The 23,258-nt window shown below is 47.8% G+C and overlaps 1 protein-coding gene across 1 annotated transcript; it reads right to left on the reverse strand.

Annotated features, from left to right (window-relative positions):
* Positions 1 to 2,650: 2,650 nt before the first annotated feature.
* KIAA0040 (KIAA0040 ortholog) lies at positions 2,651 to 6,223 on the reverse strand. The gene has a single exon (XM_026509299.4). It carries the CDS (start codon positions 6,088 to 6,090, stop codon positions 5,788 to 5,790), a length of 303 nt encoding a protein of 100 aa, XP_026365084.1. The 5' UTR covers positions 6,091 to 6,223; the 3' UTR covers positions 2,651 to 5,787.
* Positions 6,224 to 23,258: the final 17,035 nt, after the last annotated feature.

Raw genomic sequence — 23,258 nt, forward strand, 5'->3', positions numbered from 1 at the left:
AATATATTATTTAGCATATGTATGCACTAAGCTCCATTCTAGTTATTGGAAATAAGGTGGTGAGTAAGATAGTTACTCTTCAGGCCTCACATAGGCTACTTCTAATGAGGATGGGAGGGGAGGGGAGTGCGGGAAGACAGGAACACACACGGGGCAGCCTAGTCTGATCTTGCTGCAATCTGGAAGACTTGTGTGGTTAGGGAAGCTTTCTTGGAGACAGTGATGTAAACTATGAAATACTTCACCAAATATGTATAATGACAATTAAGACTTCGGGTTATGAAAATCCCTCATTTGTCAGGTAAGCATGGCAATCTCGACCCTGACGGATTCGTGAACATCACATAAAACCCAGCGACTCTTTAGCGCGTCTAGTTTGAAGCCCAGCCTTCTAGCTGGATTGATGTTTTAAGGGAACCACCATAGAAAGTGGAAAGATGTTGGCGCAAAGTCTTTCTTGATCTGGCCACCAGGGGGCACTGTCACACGGGGTGGCTTCGTTGTGTGCAGAAGGGGCTGAGGCAAGGGTGAGTAGACACCCTACCATCACATATTGCGAATTGGGAGTATCTTTAATATTGTAGACTGTGCAGTGTGTGGTGAAATGATGGAACATACCACGCTGAGAGGAATAGAAAATGCACATTATTTTCAACCCCTATCTCATGTGATCTGTCTACATCATTTGACTCTATGGACTCCTTTCTTCTTGAAAGTTTCTTCTCCTTTGACTTCAAGGATACAACTCTCTCATTATCTTCCTTCTACCCTTAATTAAAACAACTAACATTTGCAGAGCATGTCCTATAAGCCAGGCTCTATGCTGAATGCTTTATACGCTTTATTTTATTTACTGCTCTGTCCTTGTGAGAGAAGGATTACCACTAACTCTCCTATACACGTGAGTCTTTACAGAGATTAAGTCATCGCCTAAATTCCATAACCAGTGGGCCCTGGAGTTAGCATCAGAATTGGGACACTCTTAGTCCTGAGTCCTAGCTCATTACCCTCATGGTGGCCCTTGTCCGGCTGTCCCCTGCATCACTATTGCACTTTCAGGGTGCAGACAATGCAAATGGTGCCCTCCTTTCCCAATTTCTTCCCCTGCAACACTAGACAGCTCCTGGGTGATCCCCAAAGGCTGTCCTAATCCCAGCTCTGCAGTTTCCCTCTATGGAAGCAGTGATCACATTGGGCTGTAATGATCTATTAGCTTGTCTGTCCCCCCAGCCAGGCTGTGAGCCCCTCCAGGACCACTCTGTGTTGCTGGCATCTAGTAAAGAGCCAAAAATGTTAATGGGATAAGTAATCTCAAAGAGGGAGTTAGATACATGCATGCATGGTCATTCCTGAATGAAGGATCCCAGGTATTTGAAAACATCCCTTTAAACCCATGATGAGGACAGACATCTGTTTGAAGGAACTCTTTTTTTCCCCCTAGTCCTGTAATCCTGTGACTTTGAATTTGGGAAAAACACTAAAATCAAAGGGCAAGGGGCCAGCACATCGTGTTCTGGTGATTTGAGAACCCTCAAAGCATTGTCCAGATCCACAGGAGCACCGCTGCGGGCAGGGCTGAGCCTGGGGAGGCGGGGCTGGAGGCATTTAGCCCTGGAGTCCCCTCAGGACTCAGCAGCTGCCCCCTGCCTATGGTTTCTGGACAATAGTCCCTGCTCTACACTGGGAAGTGTTGGAAGTCCTGGAGCAAAGAACAGAGAGCTGAATGAAGACTGTCTCCTTGGGCTGTCGTGGAGTGTGTGGCAATGGGGCAGGGAGCCCAGGAATTAACTAAAACTACAGAAATGTCAGCCTGCCTTGGGGGAAAGGAGGCAAAGGGGAGGCAGTCTGTCTCCCGAAGCCCTAGCTGCAGTGTAGTAAACAGGGCTTTATCAGCCCATTTGACCACTCTGCCACCCTTGTCCCCACCGAGCACCTAGTAGCTGCTGGCTGCACATAGCTGTTGAGCACTTGAACTATGGCTGTGTAACTCAGCTACTGGACCTTCAATTTTATTTAATTTTAATTAATTTAAATAGCTGCATGTGGTGAATGGTACCCTATTGGACAGTGTAGATAGAGAACATTCCCATCTTCTCTACTTCTATTGGACAGCGTTGCTCTACAGGGCTTCTGCTTGACGACCGGCTTAGCATCATCAAGGGAGGACTCTGGAACATCTACATCATTCCGTTTCACAACCAGTGCAAAGCTGTGGTCCGCTTGAACAAAAGGGGGGCATTTACACATGCATATGTGTATGTCTTCCTGGCTGGCTGGCTATCTATGTATCTAAGCATGTGTGTTTCTAAGTACCCAGGTACTCAGTTTTTGCTATTTTCCCTTTTCTCCTTTAAGAAGACATTGATTGAGCTCATTGAAGGGATGCTAACAGTTGTCAGGGAGCAGCTGCCACCGAGGGTGCCTGGACTCTGGGGGGTCTGCTCTGCGGGCAGTGGGGCGAGAGCCCGGTCCCGGTCCTTTGGCCTATAACTCGGTCAGGGGGAAGGCAGTGCCTGGGACAGCTGGGTCTTTTGTGTCCCAGTGGGAGTGGCTGCCTCTTGTCATACATTTCTGAGTGATGTCTGGGACAGGGCAATATTTGATGTCAAGAGAGTAACTGGTGCCAGCAGGTAAGGACTCCAGGCATGGCTTTTTATTTTCAAAGTCTTTTATTTAAATAAATTTTTCTCTTGCACGTGTTTGAATTTTCCAGAAAAAAAAATACTGACAAATACTATACATCTTGGACAATTTATACTCTTCTTGAAAAGGTGACTGCCCTTTTTCTACATTTTCCCCTCCTCCCTTCCCTTCCCCCAGGAAATAAAAAAGCAAATGCATTGAGTGGTGGGGAGAAGACCTTCTCTGACGGTCGTGGCTGAGTTTGGCTGGGGCTGTTCCCGTCTTGGCCTGGGGGCTCCTCTCCAAGCCTGGGCTGGTTTAGGAAGCCTCTTCTTTATCATTCTTTTTGCCTCCATTACTTAAACGCTCCAAGATGGGCCAAGCAGGCTCCAGTCCCGAGGCACCCCTGGCTGCCAGCAGCAGTTCTGGGGCAGAAGGTGGGGAGAAGGAGTAAAAGTAAAGAGCAATAAAGAAAGGGCTGGACCTGGGATGGGGGTGCTGGGAGAAGCAGGAATAAGAGAAGAAGAAAACACGGGAGAGAAAGACGAGGATGAGTGGGAAGACCAGAGAATGGCTCTGATGACTGCCTTGGGCTCCTTGCATGGACCCACGTATTCTACAGGAGTTTGGGGGCCTAGGGCACCCCGGGCAGTGTTGGAGGGACCCTGGTGGAGGTTGTCAGGGGAGGCTGGGGAGAGAAAACATGAGCCTCATTCAGCATCTGAGTCTCCTGAGTCCTAGGCTACGAAGCAACAGAGAAGTGAGTTTCTGGGTGTTTCGCGCCCGGAGGTAGTTCAAATCCATTTCATTAGGAGACAGCAGGGCACTGCACCTGGAGACAGAGGCCTTGTCATGGCAATGACAACCGACTGCCGTCTTAATTCAAACTAGCAGCCAGTTGCCATGGCAACCATGTTACTTGTGTGGTCCCCGATCCGAGTGATCCTTTCTCCTAGATCGCATCTGACACCCAGCCTCCGCCACCAGCTCTGCGTCTCCCTCAAGTCATCCATCTTGGGGGCTTGGGAGTTGGAGGCAGGAAGGGCAGCTGGTCCCAGTAGGCAGTGGCCACTGGGGGGGGGGGTATGTGCATTTGGTGTGTGGTGACGAGCGGTCATCCTGTGATGGGAAGGGGACAGCTAGATGCTCCCGGACAGGCTGTCCATGTCCAAGGGGACAGAGAAGCAGCGAGTGCTTCTTTCTCTGCTCAGAGAGGTTTAGGAGTCTGAGTGCCCAGAGCATTTGGGGCCACTCGGTGTGAGAAGGTGGGCGGGACTGGTTCTAAAATATGTGAAGGCCTGAATTATGACTCCCAGGGTCACCCGTTAGAAGACCTTGGTGCGGCGGTCACCACCAGACACCTGCCCTCCTCAGGCCTGGAGTCTCCCTGGAGAGCACATGAGCACCGGGCTGCCCAAGGGAGTGAACAGCATGCATTTGTCCATGAACACAGTCTTGCAGAACAGTTATCAAAGTTTAGCCGCGCTGTTAATTAAGCTGCAATTTTCCTGCCATCTAGAACAGCATTTGTGGGGAAATATTTCAAGAGAGCCACCTGGCAGATTTGCAAGTGACCTTTCAGAGCACAACCTGCTCCCAATTTGGGAAGTCTCCATCTTTGTAATATGGTCACAATACAATCAAAATACCAACCGGTTCGTCATATAAATGGATTAACTCGGCCTCCCAACCTCAGCCTGCTGGGGAGACACTCTCCTCGACTCCCTGCGGACCTAGTCTACCTGTCACCATGGGTCTCAGGGCACCCATGTCAACCTCACTGTCGGTTCTGCATGAAGCCTCTGGGGAGCATTCAATACCCACCTTCCAGCCTTTGCAGTAATTAGCGGGCTTAGAAAAGAAGGTCACTTGGGGGGATTGGCGAGGTATTACACGCTTACCCTTAACATCATTGCATATCCGACAGCAACCAAGACAGTTCTAAGTACCTACTGTGTGCAAGGCACTTGCCTGAGCTTCGAGATAAATATGAATAAACCTCTACATAGGTTCCTTCTACTTTCACTTACACTCTGTAACTTCCGTATCCCACCTGCAGCACACCATGCATCCATTCCAACCTTAGGGAAGTGTTTCCAGTGTGTCTTCAGTGAGACTGTAGCAGAAATTGTCTTAATTCCTTCCCCGCTGCAAACCTTTGGTTACACAGGAGATCCCCAGCTCAGGTGGGGCACTCCTTTCCCATCTGTAAAACAGACATTGCCCAGGTCCACAACTGCAGTTCACTGAAGTGGATGGAGTCTGCCTGGTTTCCAGACCATTCTAGAAGTCACTACCAAGAGCTGTTGGTTTGTGCTTGGAGAAAGGCACCTTGCTGAGTGGTTCTGGGGGTAGCGTCTCAAAGAGAGGTCTTAGACAACATTAGATACCTATCAGTGGAAATGGGGACCTTGTCATGAGCTGCAAGATAGAGCTTTCAATGAATTTTGATCCTTCTCACTTTAAACTTTGCCTCCCAGATAAGAAACACGGGACCTTGGTGGGTCTGTGTCAATATACAGGGATGGGAGCTGTACCAGGTTGCTGGAATGTCCAAGTATGAGGATTTCCAGTAACAGGTTAAGGAGGGGTAGGAAGAGGAAAGCACATATCTCTAACCTGAGTGGGGGATGGGTGGACAGTGTGGAGGTACCTTGCCTGGTTGTATAATTGTGCATGTGTGCTAGCGTCTGGCCGGGCCTTCCTAGGAGACATTTCTGGGAGAGCGGACACTGTACTTGCACAAAGTAGATATTCAATGGCCATTTGATGAACAGGATATATTTACCCAGGTACCTGTTGCCTGGATGTGCGTGCGTGTGTGTATGTGTGTGCACGTGTGTGCATTCGGGAGACATGTCAAGATATATGGACAAACATTCTTTGTGCTTTTGCATATGGAGCTTGCTAGAGATAAGTGGAAGGCATGCCTGAGTCTCCGGCAAAGAGCATTACTATTGGACACATAGCTGCCAAGACAGTCCCCAAGAATTGTCCGTGTTCTTCCTGGGCTGTCCTCTGTGGGGGCAGTCAGCCTGAGGTTTGTCCCTTGCTTAGCTCCTCTGGGGACATGAGCGCATCACTTTAGGGATTCTTGCTCTCTAGCCCGTGTGTGGTTAGCAGTGGCTTAGCCCCCAAGGGTGGACGCCTCTGCTTCTTGCTTAACTAGACAGGCAGTGATGGTCTCTTTTCCATCTGGAGAAGCTTGGGCTGAGCAGATATCCAGAGGTCTTCTTCAGCCTTCTTCTTCTTCTTCTTCCTCTTCTTCCCCTTGTTCCGCTCCTGCTGTTGGCCATTCTTGCCCGGCCGGCTCCAGCAGCAATGACAGCAGATGAAGAGGAACGTGATGACCACTAGCAGTGGCAGCCCCAGGAGGATGCCCAGGCAGATGGTGTTGAAGAGGCCTTCTTGGTGTTTGGTCAAGATGGTGTCCCAAATGATGCTGAAGAAGGAGCTGATTTTCTCCATGGTGCTTGGCTAGCCTGGGGCCAAGGGAAACTCTCCGCTCCCTAGCAAGTCCTGGGCTCCAGGGGATGCAGCCTTGTCCACTTGGAACTTATTCCTCTTCCAACTTTGGGTTTGGGCATGCCAATGTTAGCAGCTGAAGACAGAAAACAGACAATTCAAGAGAAATGCAGCGGGAATGGTCAATGATTTTTAACACCATCATATTTTTTAGGCGTAGGAGAAGGGAGGGAATTGGAGATTTCCAGAGTTCACTGGAATGGTATTGAAACCCAATAAAGAAAATAAATGCATGCATTTAAGTAGGTACTAATTCTTATACACACCATACAGGGCTTAGGGTACAAGAATTAATAGTGTATCAGCCCTGGCACGTAGCGGGTGCTCAGCATTTGTTGGATAAATGAATCAAGTGTAAATTCAGTGTTCCGGGTAGGAGTTGGTGCCTCTGCAAGAGCACTTCTCAATCTTTTCTCCCTGCAGTTCACCTGATAGGTGCTGAACACATACTCCCCAGGGGACAGCTGTACGTGACTTTCTATGAATACAACTTGCCATTTTCAGTACTTACTAAAGCTTAAGCACAAGGCGAAATGTCTAAATCTTGCTGCCTGTCATAGGGGGCTTGGACCTCCCCAAGGCTAAGAGGTCAGTGGTCCTCGTCCTGTCTCACCCCGTCTTCATGCGCTCTTCTCTGCTCCATCTCCTCCCTCCTTACATCCCACTCCTGTGCCCAAAGAAGACTCACCGAGCTTTGCAGTTGGGAGACCATTTGCTGGTTCCTATTGTTTCTACCTTCCTCTCTCTCATTACCCTCATCTCTGCTTTCTGTGCCTCAACCAAATATTCCCAAGTCTCCTTCCCTGCCTGTTGCTGTTCTTTGCAGTGGAAAAGGAGTCTTGCGGGCTTCTCAGCAATGGTGTTTGGAAACTGGGATGGGGTCCCTACTGCCATCCTGAGCTCAGCTTATAGCCAGGGCTGTTCTGGTCACTTGTGCAGAATGGCCCTTCTTCCACTGGTACCCCCTTCACCTCTCCACATACATCTCAGGCCTCAGCTCTCAAGTATGAGGTCTTACAGGCTCCTTTGGTTCTGGAATCCATAGGTTCCTATGTCTAAAGACTTGGAAGGCAGCATGTTTCGAGGAAATTCAAGAGACCTTCTGGTATAGACATGGCCTGGGACCCAAAGATCAAAGACTCATCGATTTTCAGGCTGGAGACCTTAGAGATCATCCCAAGCAATGCTCTCACTTAAAGATTAAAAATCCGAGGCCCAGAGTGGGAGAGGTGACATGTCTAAGGTCACACAGAGATGCAACGAACACCCAGAGTTCGGGACAATGACATTACTATATATTTATATTTTACTTGATACTTTTCTAATCACTTTCATATTGAATTATATTTTTAAAGAGAGCAACAGGATGGTGCTTTGTCTATGGAGAAAACTGCTGGGGGACCTGGGTTCACAATCATCGTGAAGTCCAGGCTTCATTTTGTTGTCCTGCGCTGGGACACAAATGTGTTGGTAGTGTGTTATACTCGGGGGTTGTCCTCAGAAGTCCAATTCCTTAGATAGCACTCTGTAAGTGCCCCGTGCACCCGTGTGTTCATCCAAAGTCCACCTGAACTCAGTCCTAGTCTGCTGGCATGAGGACTCACATGCTTAGGACATTATCTATACAGATTATTGAATTGTATAAATTGGTACCTACTTCTGTGCCATCTGGTCCATGAAAATGAAATAACACTATGCGGTGGCACTGAGATGACAGTTACCATTCTAGGCACTTCCCACCAACTGACTTATTTCATTTCATCATAACCTAATGAAGTCGGTACAGTTATTTCCCTCCTCTTATAGGTGAACAGACAGAGAAACAGGTCACACAGCGAGTGACTGGCAGAGCTGGCCTTACTGATTCTGGAAAGTTTGGCTCCAGATCCCCAAGAGGTGAGCCCCTCCCAGGTGTTGCTCTGGGCCTCCTACTCCTTTGTGTGGAATTAACCCGTTTTGGCAAGTAGCCCAGGATTTGTAGACTCTTACAATATGGGGCCATTCCCTGGATTGACTTCAATGTTTATCCCAATCTGTTGTGGAAAAAGACTGCAGAGTGATTTATTTCCCATTATTAGATACTTCACAAATGCATGAAGAGACATACAATAAAAATCCAGTCCTGCTCACGTGGAGGAGGTTTATAGAAACCATATGACTGCCTGAACTTAAACTCAACATGCAACAAAGAAAAACGTTCTGAGAAGTCACATCCCCTCACCAAAGGCTCTGCCTGAGCCCCTCTGAGGCCCTGGGAACATCACAGGCCATGGTTCTGCCCACACGCCATCAAGCCCACAGCCTCTTTGTTGAGAAAACACACCCTTGGGCATCCTCTAACCCCCCGCCCCCCATCAAGGCCACTCCGCTGCCTTTGCTCCTTCTCACCCACTTGTCTCTCTGACTTTTCCTTCTTGCTTTGCCATCACCTTAGCTTTAATTTAGTCTTTGTTTGGCCCCAGAGTTCTTGGCCCATCTGGAGGGATTGTCCTGCTCTGTTGAGAGAAGACTTTGGGTACTTTTCACTAATTTGATCCACACATATACTTTCCTGGGGCCAAATGCCCCTTGTACTGCATTTCTATGACTCAGATTAGACACCACTACCACATTTGTTGACCAATTCTTCTTGCCAGATGTCACGCCGGTCCCTGCAGGGAGCATACATGCATCAGAGGCCCATTTTTGGGTTCAGGCGGGGAGAGAGAGGGAGGGCTTTGCGCCCTTGGGGGATATCAAGGCAGTTCTCATGAAGGTAAAGCCATCTGAGGAGGACCTGGAAAAAGGAGCACGATCTTGACAGAGAAACATGGGTAAAAGGATGTGCAAAGATTCTAGGCAGAGAAAATTCTAGAACGTGGCAGGAGAACAGGGTGAGCCTGGGGCTCTGGGTGGGAGAGAGGAGGACTGTAGGTTGTGGCCAGGGGAGACAGGGCCTCCATAGGGTGTGTGTTTATTTGGGGGCTTTGTAATAGGAGGGTGCACTTCAAGAAAAGATAACAGGGTGAGAACAGCTCTGGAAAATGTTTTAAGAGAGCTCTTTATCTATTTAACAAACATTTATTGAGCACCTAATACATGCCATACACTGTGTTAGGTGTTAGGATTCAGGATGAAGGACAAAGACATGGGGCCTTGTATATTCCAGGAGAGTTATGATTATTGAGGGATCAGGTTGTAAAAGACAAACATAATAAGCAAATTTCAACTTAGGTGGCTTAGTTGGGTGAAACAGAAGCATGCATTGGAATGACGTGTTTATCACAGTGTCCCAGGCCCTCCTACCCCTCCCTACCTTTGTCTCAAACTCGTCTATCCCATGACACCTAAAATAGCCTTTGAATAAATAGATTTCTTTTCAAGCTAAAGCTAAGTCAATAATTCACGTTTGGATTCCTGAAGGTACTTATTTGAATCTACTCTCCATATAGTCAAGGAGAGTATTCATTAACATTTGGGAGCCCAGTCCGGGTAAAATTCAATTAAAAAGGTATTCTTTATACTTTTTTAATCTAAGAATTCTCTCCCAGGCCCCCCAGGTTCCTTGTTGAGCTCGGCTAATCTATACTGTTTCATTAGTATTTATGAGCCTCGCATTGTTAGCATTTCCAGGAAACAATCACATATCTCCTTGGCGGTATGAATTAAAAGTTAGAGCTCCCATAGAATGTTTTGTAAAAGGAGCCACACTTTGGGCCTTAAGAATGCTCTCTGGGAGACCCCATCATTTTGCTGGATCTCAAGTACTGCTGGCACTGTTTGAAAGATAATTAGTCTATTCCTCTAAAACCGACAATAGGTGCCAACCAAACAATTGTTTGATTGTTGTTGTGGGGGTAGGTGTGAGGAGAGGGAGGAAGGGAAACGTTATTTCAGTCTCCTTAAAACCAGAAATGACTCATCTCTATATCCTCTGTGGTATCTCGCTGGGGAGAGAGTCTTTCTTTTTCTTTCTTTCTTTCTTTCTTTCTTTCTTTCTTTCTTTCTTTCTTTCTTTCTTTTTTCTTTCTTTCTTTCTTTTTCTTTCTTTCTTTTCTTTCTTTCTTTCTTCTTTCTTTCTTCTTTCTTTCTTTCTTTCTTTCTTTCTTTTTCTTTCTTTCTTTTCTTTCTTTCTTTTCTTTCTTTCTTTCTTCTTTCTTTCTTTCTTTCTTTCTTTCTTTTTCTTTCTTTCTTTTCTTTCTTTCTTTCTTTCTTCTTTCTTTCTTCTTTCTTTCTTTCTTTCTTTCTTTCTTTCTTTCTTTCTTTCTTTCTTTCTTTCTTTCTTTCTTTCTTTCTTTCCCCTTCCTTCCTTCCTTCCTTCCTTCCTTCCTTCCTTCCTTCCTTCCTTCCTTCCTCCAAGAGGCTTCATTCTGTCTGTATGTAAGGTGTTGACTGGTAATAATGATCCCAGAGACAGAGGCCTGGGTTTGAGCCCTGCGCCAATCTGTGTAACCTTGGTGGTTACTGAACCTCAGCTACAAAATGAAGCTAATGAGCTTCCCTCTTAATGATTTCGTGAGGATTAAAAGAGCTCAATATATTTAATGCATTTTGTAAAGTGTAAAATGCTATAAAATAATGTATGAAATAGTGGGTTATCTCCAGATAACAACGGACTAATTCTGGCCTTGAGCTTTCTTTCCCCCTCCCTTACCTCTAAGCCCAATCCTCACCACCAAAGAACCGTGGGCCCCCACCCCATCAAATGAAAAGAACTTCACAGGTAACCTTGCTGTTTATGGCTGGTCTGAGGGTCTGTGGCTGTAATTCTAGACTCTGGCATCCAGCAACAGGGATGGAGAAGAGTCGCCTGGGGACATCTGTTGGTGTCTGGAGGATTGTTGAGCTCATAAAGTAAGGCCTGGGGAGAACACCTAGCCCCCTGTGGGCCCAGCCTCCCTCCCAGCCTTTGGAATCCCTGAAAGTGTACAGGGATGAGTCCTTCCCCAGAAAGATCTGATCCATCCTGAGAGCCACGAGCTGCTCCAGAGTTGGCAGGAGTTGGCCATGCTGGCTCTTGGACTGGTTTTCCTTCTGGAGCTCCCAGGCAGGGGGCAGGGCATGCGGCTTTGCATTGTCTCTCTTTGCTCCTGTTTATTAGATGAAATAATACATGTAAAGCTGTAGAGTAGTGTCTGTGGGATAGTAAGTGCTTTCTAGAAAGGTTAATGATGAAGATCATGAAGGTACCCAATTACAATCCCTAAGAGCAACTCCACAGTGACCTCCACATGTCCAAATCTTTTGCCTTCTTATAGGAGGTGGGCTGAGGTGGGAGGTTCAGGTCTCCCTTGGAACCTTCAAGGACTCCTCTGTCAGAGCGGCAGACTCCAGGCTGTGCGTTGGGGTGGGGGGCAGCTTACAACTGAGAGTTGGCAGCAAAGACCTCCCTTGGCCTTTCCTCAAATGATTTCATTGAGTTTTCTATGCTGTAGTTATCACTCTTCTGCTTTATCTCTTCACCCAAGGATGGATTTCTGGCCAGGCTGGCTGCTTAAGAGTCACCCAGGGAGCTAGTTAAATTCAGATTCCTGAGCTCCGCTCCTAGAGACCCTGACGCAGTAGGTCTAGGGTGGGCCCTGGAATTTAAGTTTGTAACAAACAGCCCAAGTGTTTCCGGACAATTGTCAGGTATAAAAACTGTGGTATAAGCAAGTTGTTGAATAAGCATAGGAGCCTTGTGGTGAATGAGGGAACGGCTCGTGGGTGAGGGGAGGTGGGGAAGAGGTCTGTCCTCGTGCAAGCAGCATGGTGGCATTACTTCTTGCTCTTGTGTAGTCCGGGCATCTGGGCCAAGACCACTGTCCTGGAGGTCACAATTCAATGCAGTAAACATACATTGAACACCCACGATGTCACCAGCCCTGAGCACTTTCCAGTTGAGCAAAGAGGAGAGGAAAAAAAAAAAAAAAAGCAGAAGTATAGTGTGATAAGTCCTGTGGTCAAGTTCTGTGTAAAGGGACATAAGAGCCCCAGGGAAAGAGTAAGTAGTTTGGCCTGGAGAGGGTCACAGGAAAGAAATGAAAAGGAAATTATAATCAGGACAGGTGTCGGTTCAGTCCTTCCTTCAATGACTCCTTATGGAGCACGTCTCAGAGGCTAGGAACGGTGTCGGGTCTCAGGTATCCAGGAACAAGCAGACCAGGTCCCAGTCCCTTTGGTGCTGCAAGTCCAGCATGGGAAGCAGACTCATCAGAGAATCCCACAGACAGGTGTGAAGATACGGAAAGCGTGACAGAGGAGAAGCCCGTGCTGCTACTGAGTGAGTAATGCCCACCGCGGAGATAGGGGCCGGCTCTGAGTGGGGATGACTTAACTGAGATCTGAATGACAAAAACGTGGTCAATTACAAAAACAAAGACATGGGCAGGGTGTCTGAAAAGTCCCGAAACAGAATGAACTCATTTAAAGCATTTTCAAGTAATATGCTTGATAGGTTTTTTGTCAATGCTCAGATACCTTTTCAGCTGAATTGCCTCTAAATTGGAAGCAGTGAGTTCAGTTGTTAATACGTTATAAAGTATCCCCCAAAGTCTAGAAACACAGGGAAATATGTGTTCTGTGCCTTACCTCAGAAGAATGGTTGGACCCACTGCTTCTTCCGAAAAGGATGTGAAGGACAGTGTGGTTGAACACAGGGCCACTGAGTGGGGGAGGGGGTGTTGTGAGGCCCTGGAGGCAGGCAGCCCCACCCCCACGGGGCTTGTAAACTGTGTTAATGGCTGGTGTGCTGCAGGAGCCATAGGGGTTCAGCAACGAGGGGACATAATCCATCTGTGTTCTGTAAAGAACAGCATCACGGAGGTGAGAGAGGACAGGTTGGTGGGGGCAAGTGTGGGAAGCATGATTACAGTGGTTCAGGGAAAATGGCAGCAGGGATGAGGGTGGAGGTGGGGGCGGAGGGTGAGACAAGTGGCTTGACTTGGGACTTGGGTGTTCTCCAACGGATGTGGTGGGAGAGCTCTCGGGCAGAGGGACATAAGGACGTGTCCCGGGACTGTGCTCTGCTCTTCCTCTTCCAGCCCTGATTCCCCGTCAGGTCTCCAAGTCTGGCGTATTTTATTTTTTCTAGTATAGGAATCTCATCAGTCTCTACCCGACTCCGTGCCATTTCTCCTGGAGGTTCAGAACATCTCATTCAGCCCCAGGCCTCTCCAACCCTGCCTGCCCAAACCCTGCCCCAGCAGTCCTTGCAAAATCCCTATGGTGACAATAATGTCACACACATCAGAAACCAAGGTGCTCTGGCAGGGGTGCACAGAGAGGAATCTCAGTCAGAAGTCATTAACTCTGCCGTTCTGGACATATATTTTCTTGACAGTTCTCACCTTGCTAACCTGGCATGCTCAGATGTCCTCTAATAGATGTAAGTACTGCTTTGTACAAAAATGGTCAGATCACAGCAATAATCTGCGTGTGGAGTACTGTGTTTATAACGTAAATGTGGTTCCAGGCATGATGAAATAGAGATCTGTATTTTCCCCAGTGTAATTAATTGCTTCAAGTAACTAGCTCTGATGCAAAGTTGGAGGCTCTTTTCCTCCCCCAGCGTATACATTTATGGTGTGTAACTAGATATTGAGTATTAGAAGAAAATAGATAGTATTTTCCCTCTGAATCAATGTTATAATTATGGTTGCAATTTTGAACAAAGGCACACAGAGGTCATCAATATAAAAATGATTAAGGCACCGTGATTATTAAAAATAAGAAAACGATGTTTTATCATATAGACATTCTGAATTGGAAGAATCCAGATATGGGTCATTTGGTGGGTACCCTCACTTTATTGATAAGGAATCTGGGACCAGAAGAGGTTGTGATTTGCTGGACCATTGGTGGGGTCAGCGCCAGAACCAATGTCTTCTGAAGCCCAGCACCCTCTCCTGCCAAGGTCTCCCTTATAAAAGTCCTTAAAAATAAAGCATTGAGCCAGGTCTTGGCAAGATGCCCACGGTAATCCTCATCCTGGGCATAGGCTAGACAACCCTTCTCAGTCCCCTTAAATCTTTGTGGGGCCCTGTGACTGAGCTCTGGCCACGGGAACGTGGCCTTGGCTTCTGAAATCTGTCCCAAGATCCTCCATGTTCACTGTGCTTGCTCACTGGCTGGCCAGACGGTGAGGACCCAGAGGAGGACCCCAAGGCCCCCGGGGCTGGCAGAGAAGAAGGTGTTCCTGAATGACTGCTAGCCGGGTACCCCTACAGCCCACAGTGAACAGGAGTGAGTGAGAAATAAGCCTCGGTGGGTAAAACCACTGATTTTAAGGATTATTTGCTAAAGCAGTTAGCCCATCCTGACTGATACAAGCGTTGGTAATGATTATAACTCATATGGAGTGAGGTCAACTCTCCTAGAGGGTTTGCAGCTCTGACCTGAAAGGGGTTTAGCCAAGTGCTCCAGAGTGCTGGTTCTGGGACCAAATACCCTTTGTTGGAATCCCGGCTCTGCTACTCACGGACTGCCTCACGCTGGGCAGGTCACCTCACCTCTCTCCCTGGGGCTCAGTTTTCTCATCTGTTAAATGGACGTGATAATAGTAGGCGGTTGTGAAAACCAAGTGAGTCAGTAGATGTACAGCCTCTCAGGCCCGAGCCTGGCCGTACATGTGGGCCTTTATTATCTGAGCCCCAACAAACAGGCTGGCCTGAAGAAACATCCCTCAGCTCCTGAGCTAATAACCATTTTGTTTGCCTTTTTAGAATCGGAATGGTTCTGAAGTCACGACTTTGACTATATAGGTCTTCTTTAAAAGGCATCCCCCCCTTTCTCTAGCTTTCCTGTAGTAAGGAGGTTCTTCCTAAGTTATTCCACTTATCATTCTTTTTCAAAGCAACCATTTCAGAATTAAAATATGGACAGGGGTCAGTGGGAAGCAGCATTATGAGGATTTGAATACAGTCTATTCACCCTCTCTCCACGGATCCCACCTCACTGGGTAGAGCAGGACACGACCCTCCTTCCTCACCCCCACAGCACACTGTCCTTCCTCTCCTCCCTCCCTCTTTCTTTCCTTCTGCCAGTGTATTAACGAGCTCCTAACACGCATTGTTCCTGTGCTAGGCACTGCGAACACAGTCACGCACAACACAGATGTGGTCAAACTACTTCTAGGGAGAAGGTAACAAACAAGGGTACAAACGAATAAACCGAGGTATGCTGTTGGTGCTCTAAGGAGTTGCCTGGCCTGGCCTGTGTGGCGATGACTTTGAACAGAGGTCTGAGGAATGGTGAGAACCCAGCTGTGTGCAGAGCTTAGGGAAGGGCCTTCCGGAGAGGGGAAGGATGACAGGGTGAGGACTCTGAAGGGGGGAGATTTGGGCTGACCCTAAGAGAGGAGGCGGCCAGGGCCGGGAGCCTGTGAGCACCCAAGGTGAAGCGTAGTTTAAGCTGGGAAGCTCTGGCCGTGAGTACGGAGGGCAGAGGCTGGAGGGAGAGGCCAGAAAGGGGCGTGGGAAGTATAGAGACCTTTCTCTTTGTCCCCATTGTGATCACATTTGTCTGAACCCTCAAACTGGTTCCTAGTTCCTCCTTCCTCCAACTCATCCTTCTACAGGCTGCAAGTGGCCACGCCCCCTGCTCAGCCTCTCTTCAGCTCTTCCTCACTAACCTGATAATCACGCTCCTTAGTAAGGAGGACATATCACTCAGGAGCTGGTCCCTTCTATCATCCCAGCCTCATCTCTCACCACCGCCCTTATGACCACATCTTCCAGAATTCTCCGGAATGTTCCTGCTCTCTCCCCTTGTCATGCTGTGGCACACGCTGTTCCATCTGCCTGGACTGTCTTCTCATCCCTCGGCCCATTCACGGGAGAACTCTGTCCCTCATCCTCCTCCGGGAGGTCTTTTGGGACTCTCAGCCCCCCATGCCCTAGCTACCCCACATTGATTTCTTTCTCTTCTGAGCTCTCATAGAGCCAATAACCTCCCACAGTCCTTATCTTATAATGATTTGTTTTCTCTGAAAAATTATAAGAATACAGAAAAGTACAAAAAGTCATATGTATTACCATTTTATACACATATGTTAATATCCACAGGACTTGCTGACTTGTTTCTCTCACACTCAGCCACAGACTCCTACATGGCAGTGATTCTCACTCATGTGTTTAACCTGACACCTTCGTTTGATGCTTCTCACACAATAGCTGCTAATACATAGTTGGTGAATGGATGATTTCTTTCAAGCTCCAACAAAGCAGAAGACTAACTGTATCCTTGGTTCCCCCAGTTAAGGATGGGATGGTGTCACCTTGCCCACATTTTTATGTTGAAGTCCTAACCCCCAGTACTTCGTAATGTGACCTTACTTGGATGCAGCATTGTTGCAGATGTGATTAGTTAAGATAAGGTCATGCTGGAGCAAAGTGGGCCCATAATCTAATATGACTGATGTCCTTCATAGAAAGGGGAAGTTTGGACATTGAGCCAGATGTGCGCAAAGGGAAGACCATGGGAAGAGACAGAGGGAGAAGATGACCATTTATAAGCCAAGGAGAGAGGACTGGAACAGATCCTTCCTTCATGGCTTTCAGAAGCAACTGACCTTGCTAACCTCTTGATTTCAGATTCCTAGCCTCCAGAATGATGTGAGACAAATACATTTCTGTTTTTTAGGCCACCCAGCTTGTGCTTGGCTATGGCAGCCCCAGGAAATTAAGAGGTCCCTTTTGCTTCACCCCTACTTCTACCTCACTGGTGGGTCCTATCAGCTCTGTCTCCAAAATAGATCCCCAATCCATTCACACCTTTCCATCCCAAGTTAGGTCACCATCATCTCTCACCTGGATTACCGAGAAAGCTTCCCATCCAGTATCTGCTTCCCTGCTTCCCTCTGTATAGGCCATTCTCCCCACACAAGCCAGGCCATGTCGCCTCCTACCCCCACACCTCCACTCACCACCACGCCCCCCATGGCTTCGCAAGGCCTGTAGAGTGAAGTCTAAACCCTTAACAGGTCCCACAAGTGCCTCCTTCGTCTGGCCCTGCCTCTTCTAGTCTCATCTTGTACCCCCTTCTAACTCACCGTGTCCTAGACACACCTGACTTTAGGACTGTCCACCCCCTCGGGACCTTGTTTGTCCCTTTGGTACATTTATTCTCAGATCTTGTGTCACTGACCACTTCATAACAGTCAGGGCTCAGCTCAAATGCATTTCCACTCAAATGGAACCTCACCAAGGGGCATTTTTAACTAAGAAGCCCAACCCCCAGTCAACTTCTCTCACATCATCCTGTCTTACCACGTTTGTGTTTTGCACCCTTGAATTTCCCATTTGAATATAATGTTCTAGTCACTTTCATGTATGCATGTATTGACTGCTTTCCTGCACTGGAGCTGAGCTCAATGAGAACACAGCCCTGGTCTGTCTCATTCCGTTTGGATGCCAGGAGTCCGGCATGCAGCTGGATGAATGAAGTCATGCCAGCTAACCCAAGGGTCCCGAAGGAAAAGAGATCTCGAAAAAATGTTGATCAGTCAGCCCAGGTCATTAAGGAGAGAGAGCTGGGGCAACGAAGAGCACGGAAATATGACCAACAGTCACATCTGTGGCCACACTTTGATGACAATGACCCACCATTTAGCCCGCGGTCCAGCCACATCCTCCAGCCAACTCACTCATTTCAGGAGGAAATAACGATCAAGAAAATTCTATATCATTGAAAGCAGTAGGGAGTGGGGGTGTGCTTTATCAGCTCCTACGTTATCACCCACCTTCCTTTTGCTCAGTTACAAAGAGCTCATTGTAGCTGGGACTCTCTGATAACAAGGGATCTTTCCCTAATTACTATATGCTCTATTTCAGGTTCAGCAGAAAAGAAAATTAAAAAGCTCCATTTCACTCCAGGTTCAAGTGAGTCAATCTTTCAATCAATCAAGTATTAATTAAGCTATGCCAGGAAATACAGGGGAGGTAGAAGACATCCTTGCTCTACTCAAAGATGATCCCAGGGAAATAATTAGAAAATAATTTAAGAACAATGAAAAGAGTTTAAAAAGGTTTTCGCTTGGGCTTTCTCTGGCTTTCTGTGATGGAACACCTGGAATTGGTAGCCCCTTTATTCCCCTTTGCTTTCTCTTCCTTCTTTCCTTCTTCTTCTTTCTTCTCATCCTTAATTACACTGTCTCCAAAGGGTACAAGCTGTACACTCATAATTAGTCTTTTTCAGTCACACCTTAGGATTAGACATCCTGTCTTTCTGATTCTCTGAAAATTCCAACAGTGCTGAATGTGATTGAATATCATATCTGCAGCCTGTTGGCAGGTGAACAAATTCCTTGTATTTACATCCTTGAGATCATAAGGACATTTTCTGATTTTCCTACCCCTAAACTGGAAAACGTCCACTGAAGAATTTGCCTCTTCTGCTCACACTGCTGGAGAGTGTGGGCAGCATTCACTTAAGCATTTTGGGTTTAGAATTTTTCTTCCATCAACAGAGATATTAGCACATTTCTCACAGGGGTAGGCCTTTTTAATCCACCGTGCCTCATCATTTTCTCCTCAACAGTAGCCTGGTGCCTGGTCGAAAGTGGGTCGGCAAGAAGTACTTGTGGGGTGGATGAATGAGTGAATGAATGAATGAATGCATTGCTGGGAGTAATAATGAGCCCAAGCATGTAGCCTAAGTGCATTTCACAAGCGGGTACCTTAAAGATTTTATGTGAGAGAGAGAGAGAGAGAGAGCATGAGGCAGGGGAAAGGCAGAGGGAGAGGGAGAAGCAGACTTTCCGATGAGCAGGGAGCCCGATGCAGGACTCGATCCCAGGACCTTGAGATCATGACCTGAGCCGAAGGCCAATGCTTAATCGACTGAGCCACTCAGGCACCCCTGTTCTAATCAGAGTTTGATCAATTTTTCCCTGAACTGATTTAAGAAGCGAGCCAATTCCTAAGGAATCAGGGCAGACACGTTTGCCTTCCTCCTTCTTTCTTGCTAACTTCTGTTCTTTTCCAGCTGCATCTCCCTCTTTCAGCCCTTCTGACCTCCAGGATCTAGTTTCTCGGGGGTGCCTTGTTTTGTCCGCTACGATCAACTTTCTCCTCTCCGTTCAGCTAGAATGCTCCCTTGTTTTCTTTGACTGGCCTCTTTTGACATAGATACTTCAGGAGGCCAAAGCCTCAAGACAGAGGGTTGGCAAAATGTCTCATCACCTTTCACAGACACAGGGAATGATCTGCCGAATCCGAAAGTCACCATTTGTTGCATTCTAAGTGCCCACAACTCTGCGTGTGTAGTCAAGGCTTCACAGACGTGGCCTCATTCAACAGCTCGGCAGGTGGGTCTTTTTATCCCCATGACACAGAGGAGGAAACTGAGTCTACTGGAGATTAAGTAAATTGCCCAAGGCTGCAGAGCTACTGAAGTCAGAAGAGGTTTGACTCTGGTCCCATCTGAGTTCGAGGATCCTGCGGTGACCACTCTGCTCGCTGCATGGCCGCCATTCCCAGGAAGCGGACGACTCCATCTCTGGGCCTTCTCTTCTCAGACAACGTGGGGTGTTGGCCACGTCTGTCACGCATCAAACACCTGAAAGCCTGCCACGTGTGCCACACCCTAGGGATACACTCTTGACTGATGAAGGTGTGTTCTGTGACCTCAAGGAGCTCACATTTTAATAGGACCAAAAATGTAAGAAGAGAAATACAATATCGCATATGACAGCAGGTATCGGGGACCCAAAGGCATAAAATCCCTGTGAGTGCCCACTGGCAGTCCAAGAGCTGTATCCAACCCATAGGTACTTTTATTTTATTTTATTTTATTTTATTTTATTTTATTTTACTACTTTATTTTTTCCCTCCTCTAACTTCATGTAAAATTATCAATTTTTAGCTAGCCCCCCGAATTGGCCACCAACATAACCTCCTACCTAGCCACGGTCTGCTGGGGCTTTAGAAGGGCCTGTGTTCCCTCCTTAACCGTCCCCCCACACCCTGTTCCCACCCTGCCAGCTCTGTCTCATCCCACCCTGCCAGTCTTGTCCCCTACCTTGTACCTGGAGGCACTGAAAGCCGGCAGCCCCTGGATTACAAACACCATGGGGAGTAAGGGACTATATTGCCTATTCTTCGGGCTGTAATGTATGTCGGGGAGAGCAAGGCAGGGGCTTGAAAAGGAGAAATGAGGACAAAAAGCAAAAGGCAAGCCAGTACTCTCCAGCCGTAACCGCCAGTTTGATGGACCGATCTTGGTCTTTGGCTCTTCAGACAAATAAGGATGAGTGATGTCTGCAGGAGGAACGAATGCGGATCAAAATGTCCCGAGCACAATACAGAAGGCTGGCAGAGGGGTGCAGCGGAGCGAACAAAAAGCTCGGAGTCAGAGGATCCAGTTCCAGTCCCGGTTCGGTTGTCCTCCAACCTTTTGACCTTGGGCAAACCAGGCAAGCTTTCTGAGCCCTCTCCTCGTCTGAGAAACGAGGCCATTCGCTGTCCCAGATAGCTCTCAAGATTGTTGTGAAGAACAGCAAGATGCGAAGGGAGAATTGCGATCGAAATGCAAGGTACAGCTGTTAGAGGATTATGCTGGAAAGCTGAATTAAAGCTAAATCAGAACCCCGAGCTTCTCCTACGGATGCGGCCCTCCACCCTCCGAAGCCCTGGCCCCCACCCCGTCCTCTATGAATCACAGTCATTACGAGCTATGTTTCCAGTTTGGAGAATTTCTGGGCACACACGCTGACACCACTCACATTCGTGTTTGCTGCCGGTATATATCTGATCTGACCACATCCTGGTATTAGTGCTAATAAAACTCGTAGCCATGGTTACCGTGAATTACCTGGCTTACAACAGCTCTCATTTTCACTTTTCAAAACTATTTGGTAAAACATTCTGGAGCCAATTTTTGTGGGTGTGGTGAAGCGCCTAGGAACTGTTTTACTTTTGGGAAGTGTGAGCTTGGGGTCTGAGGTCATCTTTAAATTAGGAGCCGCTGGGGAGGGGCAGTGCCTTCTCTGTTCCCCAAATAAAGGGAGCACTCTGTGGCTGACCCCGGCGACAGACACTTAAGTCCTCACACGTCATCTCCTCTCCTAGGGAAAGAGTGTTTTTTGGAAAAGCAAGAAGACAGTCAAGCACTTGTGTGACTCGGGGTCTCCCACACAGGTGGTCATTAAAAAAGTTGTGTAATTCTCCTTAATATTAGAGAACTTCGAGTTCTCACTCTTCGCAGCCATGCCTGAATGACTGACTGATTTATTTTTCTCAGTGGTGGTGGAAGAGAAGTTTATAGGCTGCAATAGTTGAAAACTAACGGGGTGGCAAAAATATACAATTATGCAACTCAAAAGCAATACAGATACGATTTTCTTTTCTTTCCCATTTCCTCCTTTCATTTGATGTTCACAAAAGTTCAGGGCAATTACGAGCGAAAAGCTACCTTACCGTAATATGAAGGCCGAAAACATAAAGGCCGAACCATAGAGGGAGTAAGCAGAAATACTCTCATTCCTATCATAACTCACCCCCGCGGAATGCACGGTGTGGAATATTTCAGACTCTCCAGGCTTTGGGCCACAGGCTCCGGCCCAGAGGGCGGGGTGTGCAGAGCAGTTCATGCTCCTGGACCATGGACCCTCACTTTCTGTCTGCATGGGTTTTCATCTGCATCCCTAATGTCATATGGAGAGTTTTGTGGGGTTTTTTTTGTTTTGTTTTGTTTTGACCAGTTTTGATAAATAATAGTCGGTGAATGTGGAGGACATACGAGTCTGCGAACAGCACCCTCTTACCCTGATACAGATGACATGTCTCAGTCTCATCAAACGTGGCTTAGGTGCCTTTGGGCAGATAGATTGTTATTCCTAAACTCCTGTTATAGAGAAATTCTGGAACCGACAGTGGCTTCACCCCACCCCTAATTCTTTCTGTTTGCCCGCCCTCATCCCCAAATGTCTTCCTCGTGGCCCCTGGAATGCCCTTCCCAAAGGAGGCTCCAGGTACTGCCAGTGATTTGGGAGTAAGGGTGCAAGAAACTGCTTAGGCTTAGGCTGGGGGCTGTCTGGGGGGCAGGGGGCTGCGTAGAAACTACTATACATACACGCCCACATACACACCTTTCCCTCAACTCCCCTCTTCACTCCTCCCCACCTACCACCTCTGCTCCAGCCTCGCCTGGAGACCTCAGAGCTTTATGGGGCTCTAGAAAGCACATGGGGCATCTGGGAGTGGAGGGGTGCTGGGCGAGGCTGTGGAGTTCAGACCTTGTCTCTGAGCTCTCCACCGGTGGCCCCAGGGCTGGGCTGCTTACAGGTTCTGCACCAGCTTTTAGGCTTTATCTCCCATAAGCAGCCCAGAATACATTTTTTTTTTCAACTCAGACCAACTCAGTATCAGGGTCTCGAAGAAGTAGGACATTGTGTGGAAGCACTTTGATAGAGCAAAGCGTCTGAAGGTGTGGCCTTGCCTCTGCTGGTAAGAAGAGGGGGGCCCAGGGATGGGAGGGGGCTTAGAGCAGCCAGAGGGAGGCAGATGGCCTTGTAGGGTCCTCACGGGGGAGGCAGTTCTGCTCTTCAAGGGAGAGCCTGGGGGCTCCAGTTCTGGCTTTGCCTGTTGTCTGGTTTTATTTGTTCACGCTCCTGCAGGTTTTCACGGGAGCTGAATTCCTGGCCGAAAGACAGACTGAGCCGTGAGTGGAGGGGAAGCTCATAGACTGGGAGGAGAAGTCAGCTCAAATTCTCACTTGTGACTTAGTGTGCACCCGTGGCAAGAGCATTCAGTCGCTTTGGGCCTCAGTTTCTCCATCTCTAAAACGGGGGAAAATCCGGACAAATGCTCAAAAAGTGATAATACGTGTTGCCTCGTGGGAAGGACACTGGGGACAGGGCTAGGAGAGCGCCTTTTCTCTCATTCCTTCAGTACTGCTCTGAAGGCTGGATCACATGAACAGACCTTCCGAAGGAAACTACTAGTAGTGACTACCTGCCTCACGGGGCCCTTAGGTCAAAACAGACAATGCATGTGAGCACGCTCCTAGGCTGTTAGGAACTGTACAGATATTTAGAGTCATAATCGGTATCATTCCAGGCAGATGTGGGGACTTAGCAAAAGACGCCACGCCTTAGTTCTGCCTGGTAGTCAAAGTGGCCTGGAATTCTTGGGGGATGGGCTCTCATGCTGGGA

This window comes from Ursus arctos, unplaced genomic scaffold (assembly GCF_023065955.2).
Source record: "Ursus arctos isolate Adak ecotype North America unplaced genomic scaffold, UrsArc2.0 scaffold_2, whole genome shotgun sequence".
Lineage (NCBI taxonomy): Eukaryota > Metazoa > Chordata > Mammalia > Carnivora > Ursidae > Ursus > Ursus arctos.